The 14,319-nt window shown below is 55.3% G+C and overlaps 3 protein-coding genes across 3 annotated transcripts in view; 1 reads left to right on the forward strand and 2 right to left on the reverse strand.

The window, feature by feature from the left end:
* The window catches only part of VOLCADRAFT_117695 (uncharacterized protein), a gene marked incomplete at both ends in the record, with an annotated part of 14,190 nt that extends 7,673 nt beyond the window's left edge, over positions 1 to 6,517 (reverse strand). The window contains 13 exons of the mRNA XM_002950845.1: positions 158 to 290; positions 775 to 958; positions 1,193 to 1,242; positions 1,357 to 1,449; positions 1,636 to 1,720; positions 2,276 to 2,379; positions 2,742 to 2,874; positions 3,111 to 3,304; positions 3,905 to 4,358; positions 5,034 to 5,146; positions 5,324 to 5,360; positions 5,610 to 5,954; positions 6,377 to 6,517. Coding sequence (XP_002950891.1) covers positions 158 to 290; positions 775 to 958; positions 1,193 to 1,242; positions 1,357 to 1,449; positions 1,636 to 1,720; positions 2,276 to 2,379; positions 2,742 to 2,874; positions 3,111 to 3,304; positions 3,905 to 4,358; positions 5,034 to 5,146; positions 5,324 to 5,360; positions 5,610 to 5,954; positions 6,377 to 6,517 — 2,066 coding nt within the window. The remainder of the gene's footprint in view (positions 1 to 157; positions 291 to 774; positions 959 to 1,192; positions 1,243 to 1,356; positions 1,450 to 1,635; positions 1,721 to 2,275; positions 2,380 to 2,741; positions 2,875 to 3,110; positions 3,305 to 3,904; positions 4,359 to 5,033; positions 5,147 to 5,323; positions 5,361 to 5,609; positions 5,955 to 6,376) is intronic.
* A 280-nt stretch (positions 6,518 to 6,797) lies between these two features.
* Positions 6,798 to 9,705, forward strand: VOLCADRAFT_120923 (uncharacterized protein). The gene is made up of 5 exons (XM_002950742.1): positions 6,798 to 7,132; positions 7,667 to 7,902; positions 8,330 to 8,392; positions 8,926 to 9,089; positions 9,406 to 9,705. The coding sequence occupies exons 1-5, from the start codon at positions 6,945 to 6,947 to the stop codon at positions 9,478 to 9,480; spliced, it is 726 nt and encodes a 241-aa protein (XP_002950788.1). The 5' UTR covers positions 6,798 to 6,944; the 3' UTR covers positions 9,481 to 9,705.
* Positions 9,706 to 11,527: 1,822 nt separating this feature from the next.
* VOLCADRAFT_91338 (uncharacterized protein) lies at positions 11,528 to 14,185 on the reverse strand (the record flags this gene model as incomplete). Its single annotated transcript, XM_002950846.1, has 4 exons — positions 11,528 to 11,830; positions 11,984 to 12,169; positions 12,385 to 12,449; positions 14,116 to 14,185. The coding sequence occupies 4 exons, from the start codon at positions 14,183 to 14,185 to the stop codon at positions 11,528 to 11,530; spliced, it is 624 nt and encodes a 207-aa protein (XP_002950892.1).
* Between the last annotated feature and the right edge of the window lie 134 nt (positions 14,186 to 14,319).

Here is a 14,319-nt window from a genome sequence, read left to right on the forward strand (position 1 = left end):
TCCTTTTTCCCAACGCACATACATACATACATACATACATACATACATACATACATACATACATACATACATACATACATACATACATACATACATACATACATACATACATACATACACCCACATGCCCACCCCCCTCCCCCCCCAACACACCGACCTGCACTGCTCTGTCCTCAGCCCTAGCAGGGGCGCCGGGTCGGGCACCAAGCAGTAGCCCCGGCCCACATTGGGCGCTATGGTGGTGAAGGGGAAGGCCGCCACCCGGGCGCCGTCCTCGTCGCTGGCGGGGTCTGCGGGAACAAAACACAAAGCGCGGGACGGGGAGGGCGAGGCGGGAGGGGGAGAAGGGGGAAAAAGACGAACCACGTGAACGAGTGAAGCTGCTGCCAGGGCAAGAGTGTACAAGAAGCAGAACTGACCAGTAGAGCGTTCGAGCGGGGGCCGGAAGAGGCACGTGATTCGTACGACGCATGTCATGCAAAGGGTTATAATACAAAATAGGGTTATACAGGGTACCGACGTCCCCAGAAGCTGTTGTGCCAACCAATAGCCTGTGCCAGCAGTAAACTGGTGTACACTGGTGACAAGTCACGAGAAGCAGCCCAACCCAACCCAACCCAATCCAACCGACCGAGCAAGCGGGGAGAATAAAGGATACCTCCCCCCACACACATACACATACACCCCCCCACTAATATTCCACACACAAAACCCACACGTAAAACCCACACGTAAAACGCACACGTAAAACCCACGCCCACATAACCGACCCACCCGTCACCGCATTGAAGAAGGTGCTCTTCCCCGCGCTGGGCTTCCCCACCAGCCCCACTACGTAGTCCCACCGCCCCCGCTGAGTCCACTCGCTACTGCCGCCACCAGCAACACCGCCACCGCCGTCTGGGCCGGGTGAGGACGCCGCTGTAGCAGTAGCCCCTGCCGCGTCCGCCTCGCCCCACTGCGAAGGCAGTGAGGGTGTTGGGGGTGAGGTGGAGAGGTGGAGAGTTTTCGGGGTTGCTGGTCTGAATGGGAATGTTTTGGAGGGGGGGGGAGGTGATTCATTTAGTAAGAGGCGGCTGCGGTGAAGAGTTTCGGTAAAGGTGGGGAGTAAGACGAACCACTGGCGAAAGGTGCAGATGCCAAAAAGGGGGCGAGGGGATGCCCTGTATGTGCGTCGCATTGTCGTACATACCTGCAGCGCCGACGCTGCTTCTGTATCCGCATCCGCCAACGCCACTGCTTCTGTACGGCCCGTACGCCACGGCGCGCTGGCCGCCGCCTCCGCCAGTGCCGCCCGAATGACCCACGGGTCAGCCTCCTCCCGCAGCCACCAAGCATCCACTCCCGCTGCCGTACCTGTGGATGCCGCCACGCCAAGCGCCGTCGCGCCCCAGCCGAGGTTCATCACGGCGGGGCCGGCGGCGGCAGCCGCCACCGCTGCCGCCGCCGCTACGGCAGCGGCAGCGGTGGAAGCTCCACCGTTGCCGCCGCCGCCGCCAGGCGCCGCCGTTGCGCACTGCTGAATACTACTCTGCGGATGTTGACGGATGGACGTGGCGGTGGCGGGGTGGGGAGCGACGGCACCCGGCGGAGGCGGCAGAGGCTGTAGATGTACGGCAGCGGCTACAGCTGCACCTGCTACTGGTGCCGCCGTCTCCCTCCGCTCCCCCACGTCCGGCGGCAGGTGGGTGTCAATCCACTCCTTGGCCGCCTCCACCACCTGAGGGGGAACACAGCCGGTGGCGTGCAGTTAGTGCAACCAGGGGTCGGCGAATAAGGCGGTTGCTGCGGGTCCGTACCACAGTACTCGCAGCCGAAATTCGGCTTAAGCCCCCGTAAGGCGGCGGCTCCCTAATGATCAAAATTTTGACCAAAAGACGTGATTTGCCTCGCCTCCTCTATTGCGACCTTTTTATATTGCTGCCCTTATTTCTGGGATGCGGAAGGTTTACTGACTGAAATCGTGCCCTCCGGCAGCCGTTTAAAACCGATTTGCCGAACTCTTTGGGTGCAACAGTTGCAGAAACGGTCGGTTGACGTGTCCGTTGGTGCAGCGGTTGGAGTAGGAACGGTAATGGTTAGAAGGCGACTAAAGGCGGGCGAAGAAAGAGAAAGAGAGAGACAGAGAGAGAGAGAGAGAGAGAACTCGCAAAGGGAAAGGGAAGTCGATAATGGAAAATTTGAAGACGTCAAAAGCTCGAGGGGAAAGAAGGGGAAAGGGGGGGAGATGAAGCACGAAGGGGGAAGGGGAGGGGAGCAGAGCGTACGGACGCACCTGAAACACACAGCCCACACCGGAGCTCTCCACGGCCTCTCTTGAGGTGGTGGCGATGTGGGCGGCGAGGGTATGACGTCGGGGGTCATTGCCGCCCAGGGGCCCTATGCGGGGTGCATCGGAGGGTTGGTGGTTGGAGGTTGTGAACGGAAAACGCGCGGAGGGAGGGAAGTTTTGCGGCGTATGCGGGAACGGCGAGGTGAAATTGTTGGCATCTCCCACTCGGGGCCATCACGTACCTAAATTTGATAATTGACTGCCGCGAGGGGAAAGCGCTGAACTTTGTGCATGTATGGTGTCTACATACATACATACATGCATACATACATACATATACACATACATACACACATGCAATGTGATATCCTACATGACATACCCGTGATCGCGACCAGGGGTGGCTGGGAGGCGGGGTAACCGGCCGGCAGCGTGAAAGTCAGGGAGAAGAGCCGGGAGGGGGGCCCACCGCCCGCGTCGCACTCCCCGCCGCCGCCACCGCCGCTGTCGCCGCCGCCAGATCCGGATCCAGGCTCCCTCAGGTGGATCGTGAAGCGGGGCGGGGCAGTGCTGATGGGGCGATACTCGTCCATGAAGATGGCCTTTTTGGGGGGCCGGGGTGTAAAAAAAGGTTGGGCAGGGGGGAAGGGCAGGGGAAAGAAAAGGTGTGTTTTTATGATTTTTCTGGGTGTGTGTTTCTGGGTGTCTATTCACCTTGTAAGTGAAAGATTGTCCTGACGTATTCCGTGATTACCCCTTTCCTAAATCCGTATGAAACCCTGAATGCCTAACCCTCCCCTCTTCTACCCTCCCCTCCCCCAGACACAAGTTCCTCTACCTCCAGTGCATCCATTTCCTCCCGCTGCTCGTCACTGGCCTCAACCGCTGCGACAGCTGCTGCCGCCGAGGGCGGAGATGCAGGCAGTGGCGGCGGTGGCGGCGACGCCACCGCAACCGGGGCGGTGGGGTGAGCTGCGTTGGCAGGTGGTGAAGCAGTAGATGTACCAGTAGGAGCTGCCGCCGCCGCCGCCGCTACGGGCGGGGCAGAGGCGGAATGAGGTGGTACAGGTGGCGGGTCCGCTTTCTTCACGCCCGCTGCTGGAGGCGCGGCATCGGGCTTTGGCTTTGACGCCGGCGGCATTGCCGGGCCTGCGACTCGCGTGGAGGAGCCGCCGCCGCCGCCACCGCCGCCGCCGCCAGCGGCGGCCGCGCTCCTGCGGCCGCTCCCTGAGCTCCCCGTCGCGGATTTCCCAGTAGGAACCACCGGCCCGCCGACCCGTAACGGTGCACGCGGGGCCGCTCCCGCTCCTTCCCCCGCCGCCGCCGCCGCCGCTCCTGTGTAACCCCCTTGGCCCCGTCCGGTCCCTTGACCTGCTGCGGGGCCCTTGTACGACAGGGCCGACGGCGGCGGGCAGGCGGTGCCGGCGGCGGTAGCGGCGCGTCCGTCACCCCGGCTGGCAGCGGCTGTGCCCTGACCACCAACCGGGAGCGTCGTCGTCAGAGTCCTAGGGGCAAGCGATATCCCCGACATAGCCGCGGCGACGGAGTCAGATGCGGCACCGGCGGCGGCGGCGGCGGCTCCGTGGCCATCGGCTCCGCCACGCGTTCCTGTGGCGGCGCTATTCCCCCCACCGCCGCTCCGGCGGCGGGCATTGCCGGCCGCCGCGGTGCCGTCGGAGGCCGCCGCGCCATTGCCGCCGCCGCCGCTGCAGCAGCGCCGTACGAACTCTGTCACCACCGCGATGTACCCTGCCTTCTGCGGCAGACAGTGCCCCAGCGGGTGCTCCACAAACGTTCGGTCAACGGTGCAGAAGCACTCCGACAGCTCCAGCGAAGCACTGTACGGCACGGCGCGGTCGGCAGGGCTGGCGAAGTGCAGCGACGGCAGCGCCAGCGGCGTCGCCAGGCGGGCAGCCGGCGCTGCTACCACCCTGCCGTCACCGCCTCCTCCTCCGTCGCCTTCACGTGGCGCCCCGGATGCCGTACCAGCCGTACCAGCAGCAAGCCCCGGCGGCGTCAGTCGCTCCAGGGGCTGCGGGACGTACCCTCCCGCCAGGATGACGAACTTGAGTCCAGGGAAGGTCTCCTGAGGAACCCACATCCGCATCAGCATCCACATATCTATATATATATACACACCGATGCCCCCTGAGGTTACGGGATCGAGACCTGTCAGGGTCGAACATCTTTCCGATGGTGGAAGGTATTGCGCCCCTAGTTGATGGACGGTGGTGACATGGGATAAACATGTTTTGCGAGCCGACCAGGAATGGAGTTGAGCCGCCGTGTTGATCCGGTAGATTCCGTTGGATGCTGGTGGTGGGTGCGGAACCTGAACGATCCACTGAGAAGTTGGCTAGGGGGTGACTGGATGAGGGTGCCCCGAAATACCGGGGAAGGCAGGGTTTCGCAGGGTAGCTGCCACGGGCGAAGATATATGACCCCCTGTCCCACACATCATCATATAGCGGTCAGTCATATCAACACTGCGTTTTGTTCAATCTTAGACCAGAATTCAAATGTATGCAATGCCCAGATTTCGCCATCATCTACTACTACTCTGTAACACTTCGAATCTCACCACTACATATGATGATATTATGCATATACGATGCGGTCCGGGAAACTTGTCAGGGCTCAGGCAAATGCCAAATCCTCAAGCCAGGAAGGAAGATGGGCGGGAGCTCCCCCCCCTCTCTCCCTTTTTATTCGCCAGACGGGCGTCAACACGCGACGGCGCCAAACGGCCCCACTGACCCACCGGGTCTGTCAGCGCGTGACACGTCAGCAGCAGCGCCGCCGCCGCTCCGTTCGAGAAGCCCAGTACTCCGTCGAAGGGTCCCCTGGAGCGCCACTCAGTGGCGAGATGCTGGCCTCCGGGACGGGGGGGGGGGGAGAAGGGGGGGGGGGAAGAGGGGTTTGTGTTTGCATGAGAGCCGGTAGTACATATATACATATACGCTTTGCTTGCTTGATTGATATATGCGTCTTGCTTGCCTCCTTGCTATATATAATAACATAGACGCAAAAAGGGGCCCAATGCCGGCTGACCTGCAATGCACCGAGGATGAGGGAATGAGGCGAACCACTGGCGAGTGGGAAGGGGGGGAGTGAGGAAAGGGCAGCAAAGCCCTAATCGAGGGGTACTCGAGCTGGGCGAAGAGCTCTCAAGGAATGGACTTTGGGTAAGGTGGGAAGGGAATGAAGGAAGGAAAGGAGACGAGGAGGCGGTGTCTGCGTGTGGGTTGTGTTTTTGGAGGCGGGTGATTGGCAGGGCGAGGAGGAGCTAAGGACGTTCCTGGCTGGGTTAGTTTTAAGCGGATGGCCGTTGTCCTACCTGCAACGACGCCTGCCAGTCCCTGATGACTTGCTCGTCCCAACCGTCAACTGGCGCCGCCACCGTCGCCGTCGTCGTCACCGCCGCCACCCCGCTGCTTTCTTGCCGCGCCGCGGCAGCTTTAGCTTCCTCACCGCCGCCCCCCTTGCCGCCTCCTCCGCCTCCGCTGCTGACGCGTGAAGGGTCCGAAGGTGAATCTGGATTTGAATCGGAATCCTCATAAGGGTCCAGATCTGGATCCAGGATTTGTTTCGATAGATTCAAATGTCGCCACCAGGCCCTCATGGCCACACTCTGGCCCTCCATGAGGGGCAGCTCGTGGGGGGCATTCGTGAAATGGAGGTCCTGGGGGTTGGGAGTTGGTTGGCATTGGGTTGGGAGTTGGGTTGGAATTGGACTGGCACGGCACGGCATGGGTCCATCAGGATCGAGAGAGCGGCGCCGGTGTTAGGAATCAAGGATGCACCAGGATGATGGATTGAGATGATGGAATCCAGAGACGATTTAAGAGGGGCAGAGGAAGTATTGGGAGAGAGGGGTGTGCAGTGGGTAAATTTCATACTTTTTGGTTACGTTTACCACGCGGGACGCAGGTCAGAGATCAGGGTTCAGGGCGTGTGTGTGCCTCGCATGTGCATCTACGTGCTTCGGCTACATAACTCTTGAGTTCGTAAGGGGCCTAAAATGGGGGGATGGAGTGGGGGTTGCAGAGCTAACTGTGCACCGGAGCGCCGGGAATCAGCCGATGCCTCTCCGGCAAAACCCACCGCGATGCCGGATAGCTTCTTTGTGAGGGTCCGCAGGCGTTGTGAGAAGAGTTCGCCATCCTGCCGGCTGCCGTGTAGGCAAAGAAATCTTTTGCGCTGCTCGCTGCCCTCCGAAACAAAGTGAGATTTTTGTTGGGGCATTTCTGGAGACTTCTGACAAGTATTTGCGTATGCAAAGTCCGACGAGGCCTTTGACTGAAGATTGGCTGAACTTTACATAAAAGTGTGCACGAAGCACAACATAAAAGCCGGTTACATGCGTTTAATACTTATACTTACTCAGCTGGGTTCCAGGAGCAACATCAACAAGATACACGCAGCCTAGCTGTGAGTACCGTAAGCGCCTGGTACGGCGCATACCGGCTGCATTATTCAAGCGCAAGGCGCACTTCTTAACGCATCCATTGTTTACTTGGATGCTCATGCGTGCCTTGTTTCTGCTTTTTCTCTGATCTATCGAGATTCTCTTCTTTCCAGTGTCTTATTCAGATACAGATTGCTCAGGTTCCTCTTTTCCTTCAGGTCCTGTTTCAGCTCAACTGACCCAGGATCACGATTTATTTTCAGTATGACTGCTGACGTGTCATCCGTCGCCAGGAAACTAGATATCGACACTAATGTATCGCTTACGGAGGCGCGGGATGTGGTCCTTGACACGGACGACGAGGAGGAGCTCAAGTGCAAATGCCCTGATATTGAACTCGTCCTGGGAGCCAACCTAAGTGCGGGCTCAGGCGTGCTCCACCTCACGACACGGCAAGTTTTTCTTTCTCCTACCCGACAACAGAAAGCGCCGCACAGCGGCAAGCAAACTAATCCGCACCAGGTCCACGTCCCTTCCACGCGCAGCCACACATCCACACAAAGAATCATACATACACAAATCATTCGCACAGAAAAAGGGACATCGTAACGCCGCGGCTGGGCAGCAGTAGCTGAAAAAAGTTTCCAGCGCCTTTGAGCTCTCGTGAATTCGTCCTTGGGATTAAAAGTGGCCTGCCGCGTGTCCAGGAAGACTGGCGCCTTCGGCCTCCCTCCACCCCGCCGCCGCTCGGTCTCGGAATCAATGCTTCCCCTCATATCTCTCATCCTTTCATGTCAAACTCAAAAAGAAAAACTCCCGGAAGCCGTATCTGGGCCGTCAAACCCTCCTACACTCTCTCCCTATGGCACGTTGCATACCCACCATCATCACCCCCCTGCCTCGCCTCCTGCTCCCTCCCCCCACAACCATCATCACGACCACCACTGCCACCACCTCGTCCAATGTCTCCCCTTCCCTCCCGGCAGCCGTGTCGTATGGGTCCCCGGCTCCCAGGCCTCGGGACCCGCCTTGGCCATGCGCTACCGACAGCTCATGGTGCACGCCATCTCCCGCGACCCGGCCTCCTACCCCCGGCCGTGCATCTATCTGATCCTGGACAAGGGCTCCGAAGACATGATGGACGGAGAGGAGGACAGTAATGAGGATGAAGGGGAGGAGGTCGCGGCGGAGGTCCGGTTAATTCCCGCGGAGGAGTCTAAAAGTGCGCAGGTTTGCGGGCTGGGGTGGAAAGGATTTGGGATGGGTGTTGTAGGGTTTGGGGTAGTGGGGAGAGGTGGGTGTAATGGGTGGGGATGTGATACGCTGGAGACGGAGGGTGGAAGGCTGAGGGTGGAGAGATCTGTTGGCGGTGTGTATCGCCTTAGAGGAGGAGGGTGTGGGGGGTGGGCGGGCGTTGTTGTCTGATCTTCTGATCTTCTGCGTCCGTCCCCTGCACTGTCTGTCCAGCAACTGCTTCAATCTGTGTGCCGCACTGCACTGCACTGCACCGCACTGCGGAATGCCTGTCTCGTCAATGATCCGCACCATCGCCGCCAAAAGCGTTCCCCGCTTCGTTTCCATGAAAAGGGATGTGGCCTCCTTGAGTGCTCTCACACCCACACCCACTGACTCTTACCTTTATACGGCAGTTGACGAGATTTTCAAGGTGTTGTGCGAGTGTGCGGAGCTCAATCCGGACTCGGAGGTGGAAGGTACGGCAGTACGGCAGTACGGCAACCTAGAGGAGAAAAATATGATGCAATAACGTCCATCGCCTTTGTTATTGGTGCCTTCACACACACAAGTGAAGTACATGTACTTGGTTCAGATTATTCGTTCGGTACTGCAGGATATGGCTTTTCGTTCCAATTTTCAAAGCTCTTCTTCTAGCCCCGTCATGAACACGGGGATCCTGCCACGAGGATCCTGGGCTTGCTTCCTTGCATAGGCGCTATGCGGGTGTGCTCTATTATAATAAAGCACAATAATAAATCACAATAAAAATGTCACGTTCCTGACAGCACCTGCCTGTGTGGCGTTCAAACCTTTAGTTAGCCCCCCTCCCCTCCCCTCCCCGCTCCCACCCGCCCGTCCATCCACCCGCACCTCCCACTTACCCCTCTTACCTTCCTTCCCTCCTACCCGCCAGATGTTCATAGTTCATGGTCGCAATTTTCTCTTTTTCACATCGATATTCCCCCGGCCGGCCCCCCTGCTCCGCGGCAATTGCATTGTAATACTCCAGGGGAGGGCGATTTCTTCTTTGATGAGGCGGAGGTGATGGCGGGTTTGGATCCCCAGACTCGGGCGGCAGTGATGGCGGAGAGGCTGGAGGGGGCCATGGACCTGGGCGAGGACGGGGAGGGCCAGGAAGCGGTGGAGAACGGGGCGAGAGAGGATTTTGAGCAGGTGCGGGGGGTGGCCAGCCGGGGTGGGTTGGGGCGTTTGGAGGACGGGAGAGGGAAGGGAGAGGATGAAGCAGAAGCGGCGAAGGAGGCGCGGTGACCGAAGAGGGAGAATGTGTTCCATGTTTTGTGTTTCTCGGCGCTGGTAATTGTGGATTGCGTCTTGTACACTGGTTATTTTAGTTCGTTTGTACTTTGCATTTAGCGTCCTTTGTTGCGTCAGGAAGGCTTACACAACATTTTCATGTTCAACCACAACCGCGCCTTGTAGACAAGATTTGCAAACGTAACTAATGTCTTTCCGTTATTGCCGAACGCAGCTGGTGGGAGACGACCCGAGCCGATTTGAGGATGAAGAGGACGAGGAGGAGCAAGAGCCGAATGGCGCACGATAGTTCTTTCGGTTGGCCTTAGGACAATCCAGCCGTTGATCAGGCCTCCTATTTGGCTTCGTGCGGCAGTCGTTATGATGATAAGTCTTATGATGACGGAAACAAAAGCAAGAGATGACTGAAAGGGCTCACGGTTGTGAGCTCGCAAAATACTACAGTCCCCGAGATGACTTCCGGAGCAGCGATTCGACTGTTATAATATATGTTTTATTGTGTAAAACGCAATTTATTGGTCTTCTTGAGTCCTAAGCACCACTGTGCATGCTTGCTTGCTTCCCGACTCGGAACCGATACCACGTTTACTACAAATTGGGTACATTTACGTGCTCATCGGCCGCGTCCAGCAACCAGTCACTCTTTTCCTTGAGGCTGTTGAGACATGTGACATTTGAGGGTATAGCGTGCGATGGACACAGGAGCCTTTTAAACGAAGGAGGGAGGGAGGGCGACAACGCGGGAGAGCGCGGCACACAGGGATGAGACCGACGGCCGATGCGCCGGGGGACATAATCATTGGACGCCACCGCCATCGCCACGGATGACCTGCCTTGCAACCATGCAACCATCAAGTAATGGCCCGCATCAAACTAAACTGCCCACCACTTCCATGCCCGGGGAGGAGGTTTCTTTATCTAAATAATCACCCAAGGTGTAGTACTAATTGTTTCCCTCTCACCCTTCCGCCTGCTGCTGCTGCTTTCTGTACTTCCCTCTGGACTGTCTGTCTTTGCGTCATCCTCGGCAGGTGGCGGGTGGTGGCTGATCCCACACAGAAAGCAAACCAACGCAGCACTACAACAGAAACGTCCCTAGACAGCAAAGCTGTTATGGTATACTCAAGTACATTATCATGCTTTTAAATGTTTCCTTTGGCTCCCGCTCATCCCTATCATGATTGCATGTCGGTGGCCAGGTGGTCTTGGGGGGGATGTGCGGGGACGTGGGGCTGCCGCCCCCCTTCCCCACACTTTCCCCTCTCTCCTGCCCCTTGTTCTTGGAAAGTTTTAGGCGAAAGTTTTTATCGGCTGGCATTAGCAAGCATGTGGGCTGTGTGCCTTTTCCAATGATTGAAACTGGTTTTTTTTGCATTGCCCTCATATTGCTAGTTGTTGCAGCAACAGTAAAGTATAAGCAATTGACGAAGTGAAAGGAAAATGTCAGCATGGAGAATGGAGCATTTACTTTTGTGATTACAGTTGAGTTCAGCTGTTAGTCCTCCCGATCTAAACTGTCAAGAGCTCCTTATTGGGCCATCTATTCGTTATGTATCTGTTACAATATTGTGATGGCGCATCCGTGGCGAAGTGTAGGATCTTGATGGTTTCTTTGGTGGGGGCGTTTGGTGATTGTATGGTTGAAACATGTAAAGCAGGTGTAGGTTTGACGATGGTTCCGTATGCATTCGCATGTGTTTTCATGTGTTGAAGTACATTTGTGCGTAAATGGAATAACTGGCTTATTTGATGTTAGTAATGACGAAATGTATTAATGCTATTAGCAATCGCTAATTAACAAAGCTCGAAATGCCGCAAATAGGCGGCCTATTCTTTCTCAGGCGAGTAACCCACCACCAACATCTTTGCACCGAATTTCGTCGCAAGAAATGCAAGGACGACGTGAAGTATTAATTATGACTTGGAGCATCCCAGCAACACCGTATCTTTAAAAAACATCAAACACGAACTCTTTTCTGAGCATTGCAGCACAGATCAGTCACAAATACATGTAACACAGTGCATTTGTCTAGATGCAAAACGTAATAAAGCAATAAATGCATTTGGGGTAAATTAATAAAATTTCAAGCTTTTGTGGGAAGAATTTCACCTCACAGGAAGCCCCTTATCACACAGCAGTGGAGTGGCCAGTTCCATCGCTTGTGGTAAGTGGCTTCCTGAAAAGTATCAAAACTCCTAACATGAGAGACAAACATGAACGTGTGGTTGTGGTACCTGTTGTTTTGCCAGGTGCACCAGACGCGTGGATTTTTGCACCACTTGCAGATTCAGGCTGCCTGCACTGTCCTCAGCATACACATCAGTGCAACCACCATCTATATGACCACTTCCACCGGAACCCCCGTTGCCGTCATCCTCCTCTCTGGCTCACGCTTGGCTGTAGGCCCTTTGCAAGATCCGCCAGACCCATGCTTGTGCTTAAGAGACTTGCATGCATCAATCATTTGTGCAGCCTGGGCTCGTGTTAACTTGTTGAGCACGTCCCCCTTAATGTGGGGATACAGTGACCTGATGAACGTATTCTGAGGATTTGTGGCGGTTTTCCGCTTGGAGGTTGCGTCCCCAATGAATGTTATAGCTTCTGCCTTGGTCACCTTGGGCATATTGTCGCTATCAATCTGTGGGTTGGGTTCAGGTCAACATTAAAGTTGAGTAATAGGTATATTCCGTAGGTGTCAGGGGAACATCACTAAGACATGGGTGATGCAATTACTGGAATACCTTATGTATGGTTGTACACTTTTGAGGTTGGTTGACATTTCCTTACACACCTTTTGTTTGTTAAGCCAGATGGCTTGCTGCTCAGTCACAGGCTCATCAGAGTTCTGGAGAGCTGTCTCCAGCAGCTTGCTGGCGTCCTCCTTAGTAAGGTCCTCATGCACATTGATCCCAGCCCGAAGCATGGCCTCAATTTGCCTGCCAGTGGCAGGTTTCTTGCCGTTGTGCAGGCGCTTGAACTGAACAGCACAGTGGCACAAAGTTTACAAAAGGTTAAGGATGCATCTTGGCACAAGTGTATTGCTGATGCATGCAGCTGTCCAATTGATGGAGTTGCTAAATTTGCAACCATCAAGGCAAAATTACCACGGACAATGTTCATGAAAGTACTGTATACTCTTTAAAGCATGCAAAGGAGCTTTACAACCCAAGCTGACCTGCGAAACAAGCTTACCTCCTCATGTGCCGCCGTCTTTTCCGAGATTAGGTCACTGGCTTCTTGCAAGAAATTGGTAGGTACTTGGCCAGTGTTTGGGAAGCACACCCATGTCGTTCAGGTAGTTTTCTTGCCCGCTTGTCCGTGGTGCCAAAGGATCTTGTTTGAGGTAGGAGCCAGAGCCAGAAGGCCCAGGTAGAAGAAGCCAAGCCCGCCTCATAGAATTGTTGTAGTGTCATTCCCAAGTTTGCTGCCAGCTGTGCATGTGTTGCCTCTAACAAATATTTCACAATCGGAAAGGATCAGAAAGATGAGAGCAAGGGACAGTGTGGATGCACCTAGCATGACATGCAGACATGTACATAGAACATTCATGTGTGCTTCTGATTGCATTAATGGTCACATTCGTTTCCATGTGGAGATGTACATGGATGTTGCTGTGTTAGTTTACGAGTCCAACTGATTCTCTGCCTGGTTTGGGAGGTGGGCTGTTTCTTCAATGTCTGCTAATAGGTCTGCCAGGACACCCTGCAGGGTCGAGGAGTTCGGTCTCAGGTGGAACATGAGGGTTGAAGTGGTCTTCGTGAAGCTGTACCATTAAAGTAGACTTCGTACGCTTGAATGCGGAAAAACAGCTCGCGTTGTTAGTCTGTCGTCGGCAAACCTATGTGACGTTTTCACACGCGTTGTGGCACCCAATAAGCTATTATAGATATAAGGGACATGCTTGCTTATTTATAAGAGCGCCGCGGGCTTGTGTAGCATTGTCGCAGTGGAGCCATCGCGAGCTGTTTTTCCGCATTCAAGCGTACGAAGTCTACTTTAATGGTACAGCTTCACGAAGACCACTTCAACCCTCATGTTCCACCTGAAACCGAACTCCTCGACCCTGCAGGGTGTCCTGGCAGACCTCCTAGCAGACATTGAAGAAACAGCCCACCTCCCAAACCAGGCAGAGAATCAGTTGGACTCGTAAACTAACACAGCAACATCCATGTACATCTCCACATGGAAACGAATGTGACCATTAATGCAATCAGAAGCACACATGAATGTTCTATGTACATGTCTGCATGTCATGCTAGGTGCATCCACACTGTCCCTTGCTCTCATCTTTCTGATCCTTTCCGATTGTGAAATATTTGTTAGAGGCAACACATGCACAGCTGGCAGCAAACTTGGGAATGACACTACAACAATTCTATGAGGCGGGCTTGGCTTCTTCTACCTGGGCTTCTCCTACCTGGGCCTTCTGGCTCTGGCTCCAACCTCATACAAGATCCTTTGGCACCACGGACAAGCGGGCAAGAAAATTGTAGCTTAGATGCGGCAGGAGTAAAGCGAATATAGCCTCTAAGCTAGGTTATGTACGGCAGCCGTATGGCTTCGAATTTACTATTTCAGCTGACAGCTCCATAGTTCCGGCATTCTGCCTACACTATTGGAGCTTATTATTGTTGCTCTCACATTCTGCAGTAGTGTAAGGCCCTTGGCAGCCCCGGTTTCGCCTCGCCCTGTCCTATCCGGCACCCCTGAACGTGTTGCGTCTGCAAGTATGAACCCGAAGGCGAGGAACACAACGACGATTAATAGCCAGACGTGAGACCGGCGGCGGTGAGGGCGCATCGCCAGTTTCCGGCTGCCTCGTTCTTCCTCTCCACCATGACCTGAGAATCAATAAGGCATATCAAAGAAGAGACTTGAGGAATGTTAATTCACATCAGTGAGCAGTAACGTTGCCATGCGTACCTCCCGACGTGGTCATGGCCAGCATTACCACGATGCTGTAAGTCAGCGATCGTAACGAGAATGCCAACATTTACTAGTTTTATACTGACTTGTAGTCCTAGGCTTCAATGAATGTATTGCCTAAAGGACCAGCCTATCACTACGATGTCGGCGCATACACGTAAGGCGGATCTCGGCTCACCGGGCCAACGGTCATCGTACCAA

The sequence above is a fragment of the Volvox carteri genome, assembly GCF_000143455.1.
Source record: "Volvox carteri f. nagariensis unplaced genomic scaffold VOLCAscaffold_20, whole genome shotgun sequence".
NCBI classification, from domain to species: Eukaryota; Viridiplantae; Chlorophyta; class Chlorophyceae; order Chlamydomonadales; family Volvocaceae; genus Volvox; species Volvox carteri.

Excerpts from the sequence above, each read along its gene's own strand:
- VOLCADRAFT_120923 (XM_002950742.1), top strand. The coding sequence starts at position 6,945 with ATGACTGCTGACGTGTCATCCGTCGCCAGGAAACTAGATATCGACACT. Across the intron at positions 7,133-7,666 it reads GTGCTCCACCTCACGACACG|CCGTGTCGTATGGGTCCCCG; the intron begins GCAAGTTTTTCT and ends CCCTCCCGGCAG. Across the intron at positions 7,903-8,329 it reads TCCCGCGGAGGAGTCTAAAA|TTGACGAGATTTTCAAGGTG; the intron begins GTGCGCAGGTTT and ends TTTATACGGCAG.